The sequence below is a fragment of the Sylvia atricapilla genome, chromosome 12 (assembly GCF_009819655.1).
Source record: "Sylvia atricapilla isolate bSylAtr1 chromosome 12, bSylAtr1.pri, whole genome shotgun sequence".
Classification (NCBI taxonomy): Eukaryota; Metazoa; Chordata; class Aves; order Passeriformes; family Sylviidae; genus Sylvia; species Sylvia atricapilla.
This window is the reverse complement of record NC_089151.1, coordinates 1,637,490-1,653,754: the sequence shown is the minus strand read 5'-3', so window position 1 is coordinate 1,653,754 and position 16,265 is coordinate 1,637,490. Positions and strand designations below refer to the sequence as shown.

At 59.8% G+C, this 16,265-nt stretch overlaps 3 protein-coding genes across 4 annotated transcripts in view; 2 read left to right on the top strand and 1 right to left on the bottom strand.

Annotated features, from left to right (window-relative positions):
- Positions 1-4,498, top strand: part of ZFPM1 (zinc finger protein, FOG family member 1) — a 36,080-nt gene extending 31,582 nt beyond the window's left edge. The window contains exons 6-10 of the mRNA XM_066327461.1: positions 262-471; positions 669-899; positions 1,176-1,271; positions 1,377-1,526; positions 1,846-4,498. Coding sequence (XP_066183558.1) covers positions 262-471; positions 669-899; positions 1,176-1,271; positions 1,377-1,526; positions 1,846-4,043 — 2,885 coding nt within the window. The 3' untranslated portion in view covers positions 4,044-4,498. The remainder of the gene's footprint in view (positions 1-261; positions 472-668; positions 900-1,175; positions 1,272-1,376; positions 1,527-1,845) is intronic.
- A 1,129-nt stretch (positions 4,499-5,627) lies between these two features.
- Positions 5,628-7,427, bottom strand: CIDEC (cell death inducing DFFA like effector c). The gene is made up of 5 exons (XM_066327282.1): positions 7,189-7,427; positions 6,928-7,069; positions 6,412-6,561; positions 6,113-6,297; positions 5,628-6,025 (listed from the first exon to the last, which is right to left on the bottom strand). The coding sequence occupies exons 1-5, from the start codon at positions 7,236-7,238 to the stop codon at positions 5,833-5,835; spliced, it is 720 nt and encodes a 239-aa protein (XP_066183379.1). The 5' UTR covers positions 7,239-7,427; the 3' UTR covers positions 5,628-5,832.
- Positions 7,428-9,064: 1,637 nt separating this feature from the next.
- Positions 9,065-16,265, top strand: part of ZC3H18 (zinc finger CCCH-type containing 18) — a 47,127-nt gene continuing 39,926 nt past the window's right edge. For both annotated transcript variants that reach the window (XM_066327460.1, XM_066327459.1), the window contains exons 1-2: positions 9,065-9,152; positions 15,080-15,675. In XM_066327460.1, coding sequence (XP_066183557.1) covers positions 15,094-15,675 — 582 coding nt within the window. In that variant the 5' untranslated portion in view covers positions 9,065-9,152; positions 15,080-15,093. The remainder of the gene's footprint in view (positions 9,153-15,079; positions 15,676-16,265) is intronic.

The following is a 16,265-nucleotide window of genomic DNA, read 5'->3' as shown; positions in this document are numbered from 1 at the left end:
GCTGGATGCAGAGACGAGCACAGGAATGTCGCAGGGATGGGCACTGGGATACGTGCAGAGATGGGCACAAGCCGGAGCGGCGGCTCCGGGCGGGCTCTGCGGGGCTCAGCACGGGCAGACACCGCCATCTCCAGGCCACGGCCGGGAGGAAGCAGCGGCCGCTGCCGGGACCGCGGGGACAGGGCGGGACAGAGGGGAAGGGCCAGGCGGGCGGCAGGGCGGTTTCCAGCCACCCCTGCTCACCGCCGTCCCCCTGCCCAGACGAAGCCCTGTGGTGCCGCACGACGCGCGCCCTGCGGGAGGACGAGCCCCTGAGCGCCTTCGTGGTGGCAGAGCCACCGGCTGTCCCCAACCACGGCGTGAAAGCGGAGCCCGGCGAGTCCCCGTACCCCGCGGCGCTGCACTCGGACATCCAGCTGCTGCCACAGCAGGCCGGCATGGCCGCCATCCTGGCCACCGCCGTGGTCAACAGTGAGTCCGGGGACACGTGGGGAGGGACACGGGGAGAGGGACACGTGGAGAGTGACACGTGGGAAGGGGCACATGGAGAGGGACACGCAGCACCGCAGCCCTGCCGGGGCTCCCCAGCCTGTCACACAAGCGATGTCCCTGTCCCTTGCTCCCCAGCCTGTCACACAAGCCATGTCCCTGTCCCTTGCTCCCCACAGAGGACGTGTTCCCCTGCAAGGACTGCGGGATCTGGTACCGGAGCGAGCGCAACCTCCAGGCCCACCTGATGTACTACTGCGCCAGCCGGCAGAGCGCCGGCGCCGGCTCCCCGGCCCTGGAGGAGAAACCCAAGGAGACTTATCCCAACGAGAGGGTCTGCCCCTTCCCACAGTGCAAGAAGAGCTGTCCCAGCGCCAGCTCCCTGGAGATCCACATGCGGAGCCATAGCGGTATGACACGGCACGGCACGGTCCTCCCCTGGAGGGTTTGGGGTGACCAGATCGAGGAGGTTCACCGCAGCTGAGCTGCTGGAGGATGCAGGGCTGGAGCTCATTGATGGGTGGGATCAGGTTGTCCCCAGCTGGTTTGGCTCGGCTCACTTGTAGGTCTTCGCCCGTCTCAGGGCTGTAGAGACAGAGGGAGCTGGCCCTGTGGGGTGGCCCTGTGGGTGTCCCCACGGTCCCTGTCCCCCTCCCCTCAGCACTGAGTGTCCGTCTGTCCGGCAGGAGAGCGGCCCTTCGTCTGCCTGATCTGCCTGTCCGCCTTCACCACCAAAGCCAACTGTGAGCGGCACCTGAAGGTGCACACGGACACCTTGAACGGTGAGTGTCCCTTGGGGACAGCCTTGTCCCCTCTGTCAGTTCCAGGGATGGGCACTGTCCTTCCTGCCCTGCCCTGCCCGCTCAGCCCGGTGTCTGTCCCCTCAGGTGTCTGCCACAGCTGCGGTTTCATCTCCACCACGAGGGACATCCTGTACAGCCACCTGGTCACCAACCACATGATCTGCCAGCCGGGCTCCAAGGGCGAGGTGTTCTCACCTGCATCAGCCCTTCCTGCTGCCAAACCCCTCGCTCCTGGTGAGTCCAGGCGCTGTGGCCATGGGGGACACGGGATGGCGTTGTCACCTAGGCCTTGTCCCCAAATGGGTTTGCTGGTGGGAAGGGAGGTGGGGATGGTCCAGTGTCCCTGGGACAGGATGTTGGGAATGGGGAACAGAGCAGGATCCGTGTGCCAGGGGTGTTGGGAACAGGCACATCCCTCTGCCGGGGTGTGCGGAACCGGGAACGGAGTGAGGATCCCAGCGCTGGGGGTGGCGGTAATGCCCGTGCCGGTGCTCTCAGTGATCATCCCTGTGCCGGGGCTGTCGGTGACACTGTCACCTCTGTCCCCCTGCAGGGCTGAGCCAGCCGAACAACGCGTCCCTGCGGAAGTGCAGCCTGAGCGCGTTCCTGCCCGAGGCGCTGCCGGCCCTGCCGCAGCACGTGGTGCTGCCGGGCCCCGACACCGCACCGGTACCGACACCGGCCCCGGCACCGCCCGCCTCGCCCCCCGACCCCAGGGCCGGCAAACTCTCACCCCCAGCCCAACCGCAGAACGGGGAAGGCCCTTCATCGGCATCCTCCTCCTCTTCCTCCTCCTCCTCCACGTCCGGCGAGCCCGTGCGCATCAAGGAGGAGCCGGCCGGCAGCCCGGCCAGCGAGGCGGAGGCGCCCAGGAGCGGGGAAGGGGCCGGCAGCCCCGACGGCGGCTCCCGGACCTCGTCCCCTCGCAGCCTGGCCTCGGCCAAGGTCAAGTCGGAGCTGGCCAGCCCCACGCCGGGCTCCAGCCCCGTGCCCAGCGAGCCGGGGGCGGGCACGGCCGGCGGCACCGTCTTCCTCCCGCAGTACGTCTTCGGCCACGAGGCCGCCGTGGTGCCGCAGGCGTCCGAGATCCTGGCCAAGATGTCGGAGCTGGTGCACAGCCGCCTGAAGCAGGGCCACGGGGGCGCGGTGCCGCCCGCCATCTACGCGGGCACGCCGGTGCCCAAGGGAGCCACCTGCTTCGAGTGCGAGATCACCTTCAACAACATCAACAACTACTACGTGCACAAGCGCCTGTACTGCTCCAGCCGGCACCTGGCCGAGGACGGCCCCCCCGGGGCACGCAAGCTCAAAGCCCCCCCGGGGACGCCCAAGGGTCCCCCCACCCCGGGGACGCTGCTGTCCCCTCCGGCGGGCAACGGGCAGGGCCCGGCAGCGGGGGACGGGGACGCCGGGCGCGATGCCACCCCGCCGGCCGCCGCGCCGGACGGCAAGGCTGAAGAGAGCGGCACCAAAGCGGGGTCCCCCGAGGCGGAGGGGGGCTCGGGGCGGTGCAGCGAGGACAGCCAGAGCCCCGGCAGCTCGGCGGGCGACGAGGGGGACGAAGACCCCAGCAAGACGCTGTGCGAGGCGTGCAACATCCGCTTCAGCCGCCACGAAACCTACGTGGTGCACAAGCGCTTCTACTGCGCCTCCCGGCACGACCCTCCGCTGCGCCGCCCCGCCGCCCCCAAAGCGCCCTTCGCGCCGCAGCCGCTGCGCACCCGCAAGCGCCGCAAGCTCTACGAGATCCACGGCGCCGCCGCTCGCCGCCCCGCCGAGCCGCCGCCGGCACCGGAGCCTCCGCCCGCCGAAGCGCCCGGCCCCGAGCCCCGCGCCGGCCCCGACGCCGAGGGTCCCATCGACCTGAGCAAAAAGCCGCGGTGGCAAAAGGAGCCGAGCCCGGCCCCGGCGCCGCTGCTGCCGCTGGCCGATTATCACGAGTGCACGGCGTGCCGCATCAGCTTCAACAGCCTGGACGCGTACCTGGCGCACAAGAAATACCGGTGCCCCGCCACGCCGCTGCAGCCCCGCACCCTGGAGCACCTGCAGAAGATGAAGGGGGCCGTGGCCGCCCCCCTCAAGGGTCGCCGCAGCCCCGGCAGCCCCGGCGAGGGGGACCCCGAAGGAGGGGTGAGGGTGAGGGCGGCCCCGGCGGCGAGCCCCGGCATCCCTTACCCCGGGGCGGACTCGCTGCAGCGTCACCCCAAGTGTCCCCTGCCACCGCCGGGGGCCAAAGGTCCCCTGGCCGCCTGTCCCTACTGTCCCCTCAACGGGGCCATCAAGGGCGACCTCTTCGAGCACTTCCGAAACGCCCACGGGCTCTTCGTGGCCAAGCCGCCGGCGGGGACGGGCCAGGGGCTCCCGGACGCGCTGGTCCCCGGTGGCAGCAGGACGCCCGAGCCCCCGCTGCCCGCCGCGTCCCCTCCCCGCCCGCCCGGCCCCCGCCTCCGCCGGGACAGCCTCACGGGCAAGGAGGGCAGGGACAGCCCCCGGCCGCCCGGCTCCCCCCGGGCCCCCGCCTCGCCCGGAGCCCCCGAGGGACTGCGGGAGGCCGCCCGCAAGCCCCCCACGCCCCCCGCTTACACGGACAGGGGCGTGCAGACCCCCGCGGGCAAGGCTGTGCCCGGCGCGGTGCCCAACGGCAACCACAGGTACTGTCGCCTCTGCAACATCAAGTTCAGCAGCCTGTCCACCTTCATCGCCCACAAGAAGTATTACTGCTCCTCCCACGCCGCCGAGCACGTCAAGTAAATCCCCCCACTCAGAGACCCCCCCCAGCACCGCTCGGGGGGCTGCAGGGGCTGGGGGATGGAACCGGTGCCTGACGCCCGCCCCCGGGCAGGGGGCAGGGTGATGGAGGACCCCCCCAGGAGGTTCCACCCCGGGGCAGCTTCAGCATCTGGAGCCTCAAAGTTCACCCGGGTTGGGGGGGTGAGGACCCTGGTGGTGGGGGTCAGTCCCCACCTGTGTCCCAGGGGGGAAACTGAGGCAGGGGGATGGTGCACGGCCCTACCTTGGGGGCTGCAGGGGGCTTTTTCCCCCAGGTAGACACTACGGGGCTGGGGTGGGGGTGTGGGGGGCACGGGCTTGGCCCCGGTACCCCAGGAAATCTGGGGGTGCCCCCAGCACAGAGCGGAGCCAGCACTGGGAGCTGCCCTGGGAAACCGTGTGTATAAGTGTGTACAGAAATAAATATGTCTGCTAAACACCTGTGTAGGGTGGGGGACACTGCAGGGGCTGGCACAGCCACCGCCGAGGGGACGGGGCGTGGGGACATCGGGTATGAACAGCCACGGGTGACAGCAGCACTGTCGGGGCAGGGCAGGACGTCCCCACGCTGTACCCAGTGGCCCTGGGTGGCACCTTCATCAGCGCGGGGAGGTCACACATCTGTGCCACGGGGCAAAGTCTCACGGCTCCCAGATGGAGCTCAGCTGGTGCTGATGGCTCATTAATTATCAAGCTAATTAAACCCCACAGCCCTGGGTGGGGCTCAGCTCTCTGTCACATGAGCAGTTCCTGCGCTGCAGCTCCAGACCCTGCCGTGAGTGCCCAGGTGAGTGTGGCTCAGCTCGGGTGTCCTCAACAGTGTGACAGGGGAGGATGGCCCTAAGGACCCCCCAGAGCATCACTTCTCACCTCCCCACAGCTCATCCCAGTGCTTCCCAGTATTCCCAGTCCAGCACAGGTGGGCAGTTCCCCTCCCTCTCTGACAGGGGTGGTGCTTCAGGATCTTTCTGGGGACAGTCCCCAAGGGGCAGGTCGCTGGAGCCCAGTGCCCCCAGCTCTGTTTGTTTCCCAGCTGGTCTCCCTGGAGCTGCCGGGCCCTTGGGATGCTCCTGGACGTGGCCAGGCCAGCACCAGCACGCCGTGTTGTGCAAGGCTGGGGTGGGCACAGGATCCACCCCTGCCCAGGGCTGCCAACAGGGCTGGGGACCCCAGGGACAGGAACCCCCCTTCCAGGGCACCAGGGCTGTCCCTCTGACTGTCCCTCTGCACAGTCAGGGGCACAAGGAGATCTTTCATCCCTTTAAAGGGAGCAAGGACAGGCATAGTGCCAGCTGCCACAGGCCAGGGGCTTTGGGATTTGCCCCGTCTCTGTGCTGTGGGTGTCTGCAGCGCCAGGGGAGGCTCAGCTGCGTGCCAGGAGGTGGCAACCAGGCTCTGGTGCCAGGGAAGAGGAGGATGAAGGCAGCAGCTCCCCTGGGGAAACGCTTGCGACAGGTCCCCTCCTCGCACCTCTTACACCACCAGCTCAGGGTGCCAAGTAGTGCAAGGGCTGAGTGTCCTGGGTGTCGTGTCCCCCCCACACACAAAGATGACACAAAATGCAGCTGAATTCAGGAGAACTTTACTTAAATAAATATATTTACAGAGCAGCAGCTATTCCAGAGCAGATTTGGCCACGCTCAGCCAGCGGAGTGCAAGGAGAGGCTGTGCCAGGCACTGTGGCAGTCTGCCCAGGCATTGACCTAGCAAAGTGCTGGGACCCCTGAGGGTCAGGGGGACAGCAGAGGGGACAGGCCAGGCCAGCCAGCCCTCACTGTGACATCTTCTTGTAGGGCAAGGCAGGGAGGCTGAGGGGCAGGAGGTTCTGAAGGGGCAATGGGCTCTTCTCCTCTTCCTTCTGCTCCTCCTCGGTGGCATCCAGGAGCTGCTGCATGTAGCACGAGGTGCCCAGCAGGACGTGGCCCGTGGCCTGCATGGTGAAGAGCCCCCAGCGCAGGGCTTCCCTGGGCAGGGAGACGAGGGTCAGTGTCCCACAGAAGGGCTGGGCGGTGTCCCTGTCCCCAGAGTGTCCCCAACCCGCCCGCACTCACTTCACCAGGCGCCGGGCCCCGTAGCAGCGCAGGTCGTAGGACATGCTGTAGGTGCCATACAGGGTGGCTTTGACGTTGAGGCAGCCCAGGTCCTTCGGGTGGGTCTTGTACAGGTCGAAGGTGACACAGGCGACGTCGATCCTGCGCGGGGGCTTGCGGGACAGGCTCACCTGGTAGCCACGTGTCTAGGGAACAGCGGGACCACGTCACCCACCGCACCCCACCCTCCCAATCCCACCTCCAGCGGGGGGCACGCAGGACAAACCAACCCCCTGCCCCTCTCAGCGGGCTCCCCTCACCTTGGGGGCAGTCCAGGTCTGCCCCTTGCTCAGGGCCATCAGCGCCGTGCCTTCCTCCAGCGTCTTGAAAAAGGATTCTGTCTCCACGGCTGTGCCATCCTCATCCAGCACCAGCACGACGGGCGGCGGCAGGGCCAGGGCACTCTGAGCCTGCGGAGGGGCTGGGGGTGAGCAGGGCTGGGGACAGAGCCCAGACAGACAGACAGAGCCCTGACTGACAGACAGACAGAGCCCCGACAGACAAAAACCGGGCAGACAGACAGAGCCCTGACTGACAGACACACAGACAGATAGAGCCCTGACAGACAGAACCCGGGCAGACAGACAGACAGAGCCCCGACTGACAGACAGACAGACACACAGACAGAGCCCTGACAGACAGAACCCGGGCAGACAGACAGACAGACAGAGAGCCCCGACAGACAGAAACCGGGCAGACAGACAGACACACAGACAGAGCCCCGACAGACAGAACCCAGGCAGACAGACAGACAGAGCCCCGACAGACAGACAGACCTGGCGCAGCAGCTCGGCCAGGCTGGGGGCCATGACGCCCTTGCGCAGGCTGCGGTCCCAGTTGCACACACGGTAGGGCCGGGGCGTCGGGGCAGGGCCCGCCAGCAGCTGCTGGGTCATGGAGGCACTGGCTGAGACACATCTGGGGATGGGACAGAGGGATTGGGGTGATCTGAGAGCTGGCATAGCCCCCTGGCAGTGCCAGCACCCAGGGAGCAGGGATGTCCCCCATGCTGGGGACAAGGGCTCCATGACACTTACTTGGACACGGGGGCAGCCAGGCGCTGGCTCAGGGACTTGGCGTAATCCATATTCCAAGGAGCACGGAGCAGCCTGTGGGGAGGAAGGACAGTGGTCGCTGGCAGTTCAAGACCTGTTCCCACCAGCACTCCAGAGGTTCAACTCCGCTCCAGAGGACCTTCCACTCGCTTCTGCTCCAGGAGATGTCTCCACGGGCAATTCCGGTGACAGGATTGAGCCTGAGCTCTGTCACCGCTGCCTTTACAGGGGGTGGTCCTGCCCTTTGGCCAGGGCCAGGCCAGCAGCGGCTGCCTGGCCAGAGTCCCCTGCCAGCAGGGCTCTTGCGTAAAGGGACACGTGGGAGGCTGAGTCAGCGCTGGAGCAAAGGTGAGACACCAAACGCGGGCTGTGCCTGCGCTCCGGGCCTTTGGGAGTCACAGACACCCCTGGGAGCAGCCCCAGCCCGCGGATCGGCGGGGATCTCCAGCCAGGAGCCTGCTGAGGGGCTCCAGGGGGATCTCCAGCCACGAGCCTCATGAGGGATCCAGCGGAGTTCCCCAATTCCCTCACCTCCAGCAAAGAGCAGCGCTTCCCCGCAGGATGCGCCCCGCTGCCTCACCTCCCCTTATGTTCCCCTTATGTACCTGTGACAGGCCCCGCCCCCGGCCACGCCCCTCCCGCCGGCCACTCACCTGCGCCACGGGCAGCGTCACCCTGAGGATGAGGAGGCTGCGGGAGCGGGCACGGTGCGGCTGAGACGGGAACCCATCGATCCACAGAAATGTTTCCATGGGGTGTGTCAGAGGACGGGACCAGATCGTTCCCCCAGTGGTGCCCAGCAACGGGAATAGAAGCGATGGCCGCGAACTAATCCAGGAGTTCCCTGTCCAAGTGAGGGACTCCTCTGGAGGGTGGCAGAGCCCTGGCACAGCTGCCCGGGGACGGCGCGGGGGTCTCCCCGCCTGGAGCCATTCCAAACCCCCCTGGACACGTTCCTGTGTCACCTGCTCCGGCCAGATCACCCTAAATATTCCCTGTGCCCCGTCCTTGTGCGCGTGTATGTGACCTGTGCACATCTGGAGCCGCCCAACCCACATCTGTCCAGCCGCGCGTGTGCACGGCACCGTGCACTTCCCTGCCCCTCCACGTGCTCGTGAACGCTGCACGCTCGCGTGTTTCACGTGTTGGCGTGCTCACCTGTGCCCGCACACACACCTGCGCTCCGCCCTGGCCGTGCGCGGCCCCTTTAAGAGGGGTTGGCTGTGGGGGGGCCCAGCGCGCGCTCCCCCCCCCCCCCCGCCCCTCTCCTCGCGCCGCCGGGGCCCGTCGCGCACGGATGACGTCACGCCATGGCCGCCCTGCGCCGCCGCGAGTAGAGGCCGCTCCGCCGCCCCGTCCCGCGCTGCCGCCGCCGCCCCGCCGGCCCCCGCCGGCCGCCGCCGCTCCCCGGCCCGCCCCCGCCGCGCCCCGCACCGCGCCGGCCTCCCGCCGCCTCCCGACACCGGTGAGCCGCCGCCCGCGCCGCCGCGGCCTAGCGCCGGGGAGCGGGGACGGGCCCGGGCCCGGCGGGGGGAGGAGGGGGCGAAACGCGGGGCGGGGGCGGCCCCGGGAAGGGGGGGACGGGGGACGGCCCCCGGGAGCGGCCCGGGGTGGGCGGAGGGGAGAGGAGGGGAGAGGAGGGGAGGGCCCGGCGCTCTTTTCAAAGGGGGCCGGGAGGGAGGCGGGGAGGCTGCAGGGCGTTTGGGGCCGGGCGAGTGCGGAAATCAATGAATTCCCCCCGATTTCTTGGGGGTAATGAATGGGAAGGGGCGCCCCCGGCTTCGGGGGGAGCCGTAGTTCTGGGTGGGTGTTTTGGGGATGGAGGCCGGGGGTGCAGGTGGCTCTGACTGTGCCCCTTCCTCAGGCAGTGGGAACAGGGACAGCGCCAGCAGCCGCGGCCCGGGGGCACAGCAGGAGGAGCCCAGCCTGGCAGGAGACCCTCTGAGGTGAGGGGGACTGGGGACACAAACTGCGGACCGCACGGCAGCACGTGGGGGGCCGTCCTGAGGTGGGGTTGGGGTTTGTCACCCATGGGGTCAGTCCTGAGATGGGTTTGGGGTTTGTCACCTGCAGGGTCAATTCTGAATGAGTTTGGGGTTCGTGACATGTGGGGTCAGTCCTGGGATGGGTTTGAGGTTTGTCACCCATGGGGTCAGTCCTGAGATGGGTTTGAGGTTTGTCACCCATGGGGTCAGCTCTGAATGGGTTTGGGGTTTGTCACTTGTGGGGTCAGTTCTGAATGAGTTTGGGGTTTGTCACCTATGGGTGAGTTCTGAGGTGGGTTTGGGGTTTGTCAATTGTGGGGTCACTTCTGAGGTGGGTTTGGGGGTCCATCCCCTGCAGGGTCAGTCCTCCGGTGGATTTAGGGTTTGTTACCTGCAGAGTCAGCTCTGAGGTGGGTTTAGGATTTGTTACCTGCAGGGTCAGTTCTGGGGTGAGTTTGGGGTCCATCCCCTGCAGGGTCAGTCCTCAGGGGAGTCCCCTCAGAGCTGTAGCAAGACCATCACCTCCAGGGTGTGGATTCTTTCTTCCTGAGGTTTGCCTGGATTCAGGGAAAAGGTCCCAGTTTATCAGGACATCTCTTTGCTGAACTGCTGATCCAAAATCAGGGTTTTTTTGAGTGGGATTATCCCAAATCCTGCCCTATCCCAGTGTAACCCTGCTGGCTGTCTCTTCCTGAGCCCTGAGAACCCAAACTCAGCGTTTGCTGGGGGAGAGCTGCAGGAAGGAGCTGTAGGAGAATCAGCTGTGCTGGGAAAACAAACTGCAGCTGCTTTTCCCTTCAGGTCCTCAATACAAATCCATGGGGAACGTTCCCCTTTGGAGCTCTCCAAACCCAGCTCCTGGAAATGCCTCTCAGCCCCAAAGTGACCCCACAGGGCAGCTGAGTTTGGGGCATTAAAGGGTGCCCTGAGAGCTGCTGAGTTCCCTGGGCATCCTCCACCTCAGAGCTGCCTAAGGATGGCAGAGAAATGAGGATTTGGGTTAATTAACCCTGTTAGCAGCTGGAATTCCAGTCAGGGCAGGGCAGCACACAAGCTTTCAGTGCTCCGTGTTTCCCCTTTCCTGGATCCTGAGGAATTTGATTCCCTGCTCCTGCTGCCCTTCCATGGTTTTCCCCCCCGTTGGTTCCTGCCCTGGGTTTCTGCTTTGCCTCTGTTTTTGCAGTTCTTTGTTCCCTAAATCTTTTTGTGCTGCCTCTCTCTCCTCACCTGTCCTGTCAGCACTATTCCCATTCACTCTCCTCAGCTCCCTCATTGTTCCTGCCTGCACTTAGACCCTGCTCCAGAACTTTTCTGCTCTGCTTTAACCCCTGCATTTCATGGATCTGATCTCCCAGGAGCTGTTTGGCTTTTAGGAAGTGGATGTTATCCTTTTTGTCCCAAAGATTGCAGCCTGAAGGAAAGAGCTTCCTCTCTTCTTCCCATCTGACCTCCCCCAGGGGCAGCGAGGAGGACAGAAATTGGGAATGCACTTGTTTCTTCATATCCATGAAAATTTGTAGGATTTTAAGGCTGAAACTGGTGGCTCTGCCCAGCTCCAGGTTTTTGTAGGAACTCAGTCCCTGGCTGGAATTTCTTCCTTTTTAAATTTGCACCTTTTGGTGCTGTTTAATTAACAGAAGAGAAGAAAACAGACCTGATTTTGCTAAAGGAGCCACTGGGTAAAAAATCCTGCTCTGATTCCTCTGAAGCCTTGTAAAAATCGACTGACAAAAGGGTGAGGTTCAGGATATTAATTCAAATATATCCTGGGATTCCCTGCTGAGGTGGAAGGGGAGTTTTAGAAGCAGCCTAAAGTAGCAAAGGGTTTTTCTCTCCCTGCCTTTAGTGCTGTGCCAGGGCTGCTTAATCCCAGTGCTTGAAGTTAAAAAATCTTGGGTATTGTTCAGCTTTAATAAAAAATACCTTGTCAAGGGAGCGAGGCAGGTGAATTTAAATTCCTGTAGCATCTCCACCAATTTCTCCTCCCCTTTTTAGGGGGGAAATGTGTCATTTGGAATGTTTCTGAGAAGGCTTTAGTGGGAATGAATTGGCTCTTCCCAGGTGCATCCAGGGAGGGTGAGGCTGGCCAGGGTGAGGAGGAGCATCTCTGTCCCACCTTGTGCAAGCCATGGAATTCTGACAAATTCAGCAGCAATTTCTGCTTCACTCCCTAATTTAAAATATTCCAGAGCCCAGGCTGTGAAACTTCTGAATCACTGATGTGTTGTGGAACTAAAAGCTCCTCATTCCTGGAAAATTCTGCTGCCAGCTCCTCAGTTTCTTCCCTGAGAACCTGTGACCTGCTTTGAAGAAGCTTTCACTGAAGCATGCCAAAATCATCCCAAAAAACCAGAGAAATACACTTTTTTTATTTTTTTTTTTAATGCCTCAACATATTTATTTCATTTACTCCAAACCTCCCCGTGGAAAGGTTGGCCCAGCTCATTTAATCTCAGAGGTTTGGGATTCCCAGTGCCCTGTGCTGCTCCTCAGACACACAGGGAAGGAATATTTGACACACTCTGAGCTGGGTTTGGAACAGAAATAGTTGTGCAGCTGGGACCAAAGGCAGCTTTGCCTGAATTTTTGAGATTTTTGAAAGATAAAAGGCTACTCAGTGAGAGGCATCAATACATCCCTGCCTCTTGCCTGAGCTGCAAGTTTATCTGGGGCTTAGGAGTATTTTTTTTTCTTTTATATCAGGTTTTGAATAAGGAAGAAACTGGCTTAGTTTTAAGGCACCAAAAAAAGATAATTTTTTTTATGAAACTTGGGGGTTTCTGCTCTGCCACTTCTGTCACTGCTGCTTGATTTAAAATACCTGCATGGAGTCAGTTATTTTCAGGTTTTTGTCATAGTTGTCTTTATGTTTCCCTAAAGGACAGCAGAAAGTCATTTAAAAATCCCAGGCAACCCCTAAATAACACCTCAAAAAGCCAAACCAAACAGAAAAAAAAAAAAAAAAAAACCTTTCAGGATTTCAGAGATTTGGGATAAATTGTGATTTGCAGTTTAAAAACCATCTAAAAAAAAACCAAAAAACAAAAAACCCCAAGAAATAATGATAATAATAAACCCTCACAAATTTCCAGAGATTTGGAATAAATTGATTTGCAGATTATTTAGATTATTTTAAGGCAACACTAAAAATTGGAATTAAACTTGCTGCCCTGTTCCATCATTAAGCAGTTTTCCTTTTAATTTCCACCTCCCAATTTATTTTTTTTCCTGCTGTTGATTTTACCTTTGGATTGTCTGGGCTTTGTTTGGGGGCATTTCCATGCAGGGTAAAATTGCTGCCAAAATCTGCTTTGTTGGTTTTGGGGAATCTTGGAACAACAGCCCAATCCCTGAATCCAAAGCAATAAATCCCAAAAAAACCCTCCCTGCCTGGATTTTGTGAACCTTCCTCACTTGGGCTGTCATTTATTGTGTTTCTTATCATTTCTGCTGATGGAAATTAATAGGAAATTATTACAACTGCTGGATGCTCTGGATTTTATAAAAGCTGCTGTGGAGGTCAATGTTTTATATTCTTCACCATCAGAACACATTTATTTCCTCCCATCCCTCTAAAGGTCTCCATGTCAAACACAAAAAGCCGTTTGCTTCACTTAAATACCTTTTTGTTTTTTTTCTTTTTGTTTTTCTTCCTTTTTTTGTTTTTTTTCTTTCTTTTTGGGTTGGTTTTTTTTTTTTTTGGTGCTGCAAGAAAACAGAAAACAAATTTCCTGAGGCCACGTGCCCCCTGGCAGCTTTGATATTCCTGGTGGCCTCTGTGAGCTGACCTTTGTGTTCACACCAAGTCACTCCTCAGGCACTTGGGCAATTAAAATCCCCGCTCTGGAGTGGCTCTTAAAGCCAGTAATAATTTGGGCAGGGATTTATGAGCTCAGCATCAGGTTTGATGTGCTCAATAAGGAGATAATTTCCTTTCAGATCCATCCTGAGGAGCTGCTCGGGGCTGTTGTCACCAGGAGGCAATTTCTGGCTTTTTATTTGGGCTTGACCTTGCCAAGGAACTCAGAACTCTGCTGGTGAGCCAGAACCAGCTTCAGTGAGCACAGGAAGCTCAAAAATGTGGATTTTCTGCTGCTCTGAGCCCTGCTGGTGTTGAGATCACTTCGTATTTATCAATTAACTGATACCAGCAGGGCTCTGGGGGTTTGGGGAGAGCAGAGTCAGTTCTAAAATACAGCTTGAGGTGTTTCTGGGAGTGGTTTGAATTTATTCCCTGGTTTTAACTCCTCTGCAAAACTCCCACAGGATAAAGAACGCTGTTTTCTGGAGTGGGACTTGAATCTTGGGAGTTTGTAGCAAATTCTGCTCATTAACCAAAAGATTTTGGGGGTTCAGGTGTTGGGCAGGCTCCATTTGTTTGAGCTGGGGCAGTGTTTGGGGTGTCTGTGGTGGCTTTTTGATGGGAAATCACCTTTCCTGTGCAAAACCAGTTGGACAAAGGGGGGAAAGTGTCAGGAAAAGGTGAAACAGCAGCTTAATAAAAGATTAACAAACTCTGATTTCGTGATGGATTGCTGGGTGTGTTGAAGGGAGGAACCAGAGTCTGACTTTCGTAGCATTTTTGTTCCGAGGGTTTTAAAAATAACAGGTGAAACTGTGATTTGTGCCGTGGTTTTGTGGCAGCACTGAATGAACTTGCAGAGAGCAGCTGGAGTAGAACATGGGACACATTCGAAGGAAGATGATTTGTAATTCTGTGGCTTTTCTTTAGGGTATTTAGAGCATTTGTGTGGATGTGACCCAGTGAGCTCAGCCAGTTCCAGCCAGGCACTTCTGTAATTGATGGGGTTTTTGTTTCTGGACTGAAAGAAATTAATGTATGGCTCAGGTTCTTTCCCTGCTTTGCTTTCCCTGCCCTTTTCCTGTTGTATTTATTGGATTTATTCTCAACAGACCTGAGATTTTTAGCATCTCCCAAGCACATATTTAGACATCTTCTAGAAAAGTCTCAGGGCAGGCAGCCGGATGTGCTGCTCTGAAGGAATTTTGTGTCTTTCCTGAGCCTTCTGCCCCCCTCAGGTGTGAGCTCACCTGCAGAGCTGCCCCAGGCCTGGGCCCAGCACTGGGAGAACCTGGAGCTGCTGGGGAGAGTCCAGAAGAGGCTCCAGGATGATCCCAGGGATGGAGCAGCTCTGCTGGGAGGGGAACCAGGGAGAGAGCTGGGATTGTTCACAGCTTTGGGGTGACCTCACTGTGCCTGCAGGGTCTGGAGGAGCTACAGGAAAGATGGGGAAGGGCTTTGGACAAGGGCTGGAGTGACAGGACAAGGGGGAATGGCCTCGGGCTGAAGGAATGCAGGGATGGGTGGGATGTTGGGAAGAGCTGTTCCTCCTCCAGGGTGCCCAGAGAAGCTGTGGCTGCCCCTGGATCCCTGGAAGTGTCCAAGGCTGGACAGGGCTTGGAGCTACCTGGGCTAGTGGAAGGTGTCCCTGCCCATGGCAGGGGGTGGGATGGGATCTTTATGATCCCTTCCAACCCAAACCAGTCTGGGATTCTATGAAATTCCCACCTCTAGTTCTGCCATTGTCTGTGAAGGGCAGCACACTCCAGTCTGGGACAACAGTGAAATCACTTCTTTGTGCAGTTCAAACTCTGAATTTCCCTCTTGAGGGATCTGTGAGGAGTCACATCCCTGAACCTCTGGAATCCCAGAATGGTTTGGGCTGGAGGGGACCTGAAGCTCCTCTCAATCCAAACCTCTGCCACGGGCAGGGCTGCCAATCATCACCGGATTGGGTTCCTCAGGGAATTCCCAGGAATCCCCAGACCCTTTCTTTAGGAGGCAAAGCACAGGAGGAGGAGTTGTTCCTCCAGGGTGAGGCTCCCCAGCTTTCCCCCCATAACCAGAGCTGTTCTGTGCCCTGCAGACCCTCGGGGACTGATGGACGTTTCCGACAGCCCGGAGCGAAACCCCTGCTCTCCTGAGGAAGAGGACCAGCAGCTTTCTGATGAGGAGGCCCTGAAGGAGAGCGGCTCAGAGCGGGAACTCGATGGGGAGGGTGGCCAGGGGAGCCTCCTGGGCGAGGAGGAGGATGCAGGCAGGGCCCTGAGCCGGGGGGAGGAGGAGAACCACTCGGACGAGGAGGATCGGCTGAGCGAGGCCAAGTCGCAGGAGTCCGACACCAACGAGCAGAGCGTGGAGCTGAAGAGCCCCAGGCCCCACAAGGGAGAGGAGGAAGACAGGACAAATGACCTGGAAGTGTCCTCTGTCACCAGGGAGCTGGATGAGCATGAGCTGGACTATGATGAGGAGGTTCCTGAGGAACCCAGTGCTGCTGCTGCAGAGGAGGATGGGGAGAAAGCTGCTGGGGAGGATGATGAGGAAGAGGACAAAGGAGATGATGCCCCTGAAGATGAGAAGAAATCCAGCAGCAAAAGTGATGATGAGAAGGATGGGCAGGATGCCCTCAAGGAGAAGAAGAAAGAAGAGGATGATGGGGAAATTGATGATGGAGAAATCGATGTAAGTAGGAGGGCAGAGCCCTGGGGGAGTTCAGAGCTGGTTGCCTCTCCCATTGCAGTTCCTTCTGTCTCCTGGTGGGAATATCCATGTCCCCTTTTTCCTGGAGGTCAGGCCAGAGCATGGAGCAGGCCCTGATCTCAGGGGCTGGGCCCTGCTGCCCTGTGCTGAACCAAAACTTTGTGCCAGAGCCTTTAAAAGGAGCTTTGATCCCTCTCAGTATGGGGAGACTCCAGGGCTTTAAGATGCTGCCCTGCCTCAGCTCCAGGAGGACTTGGGAATGATGCTGACAGCAAATCCCATGGATTGGGTGTCCAGGAGCTGTTCAGGTCGAGGGGCTGGTGCTGTAACCATCAGGTGTGTGGGGAACCCTGATCCTGAGCTGTTGCTGAGGCTCCAGCAGCATCTGGAGGCATGGAAGGGGAATGGAAGGTGCTGGGATTTCTGGAAAATACCCAAGGCGTGGTTTGGGGATGGGCTCAGGGATGTGCAGTGTTTCACAGCCCTGAACAAACCAGAATCCTCAGGAAAATCAGAAGTGGGGTTTAGCTGCAGTGGGGATTAGGGAAAGTGTCACCTTTAGCCGTGGTTGT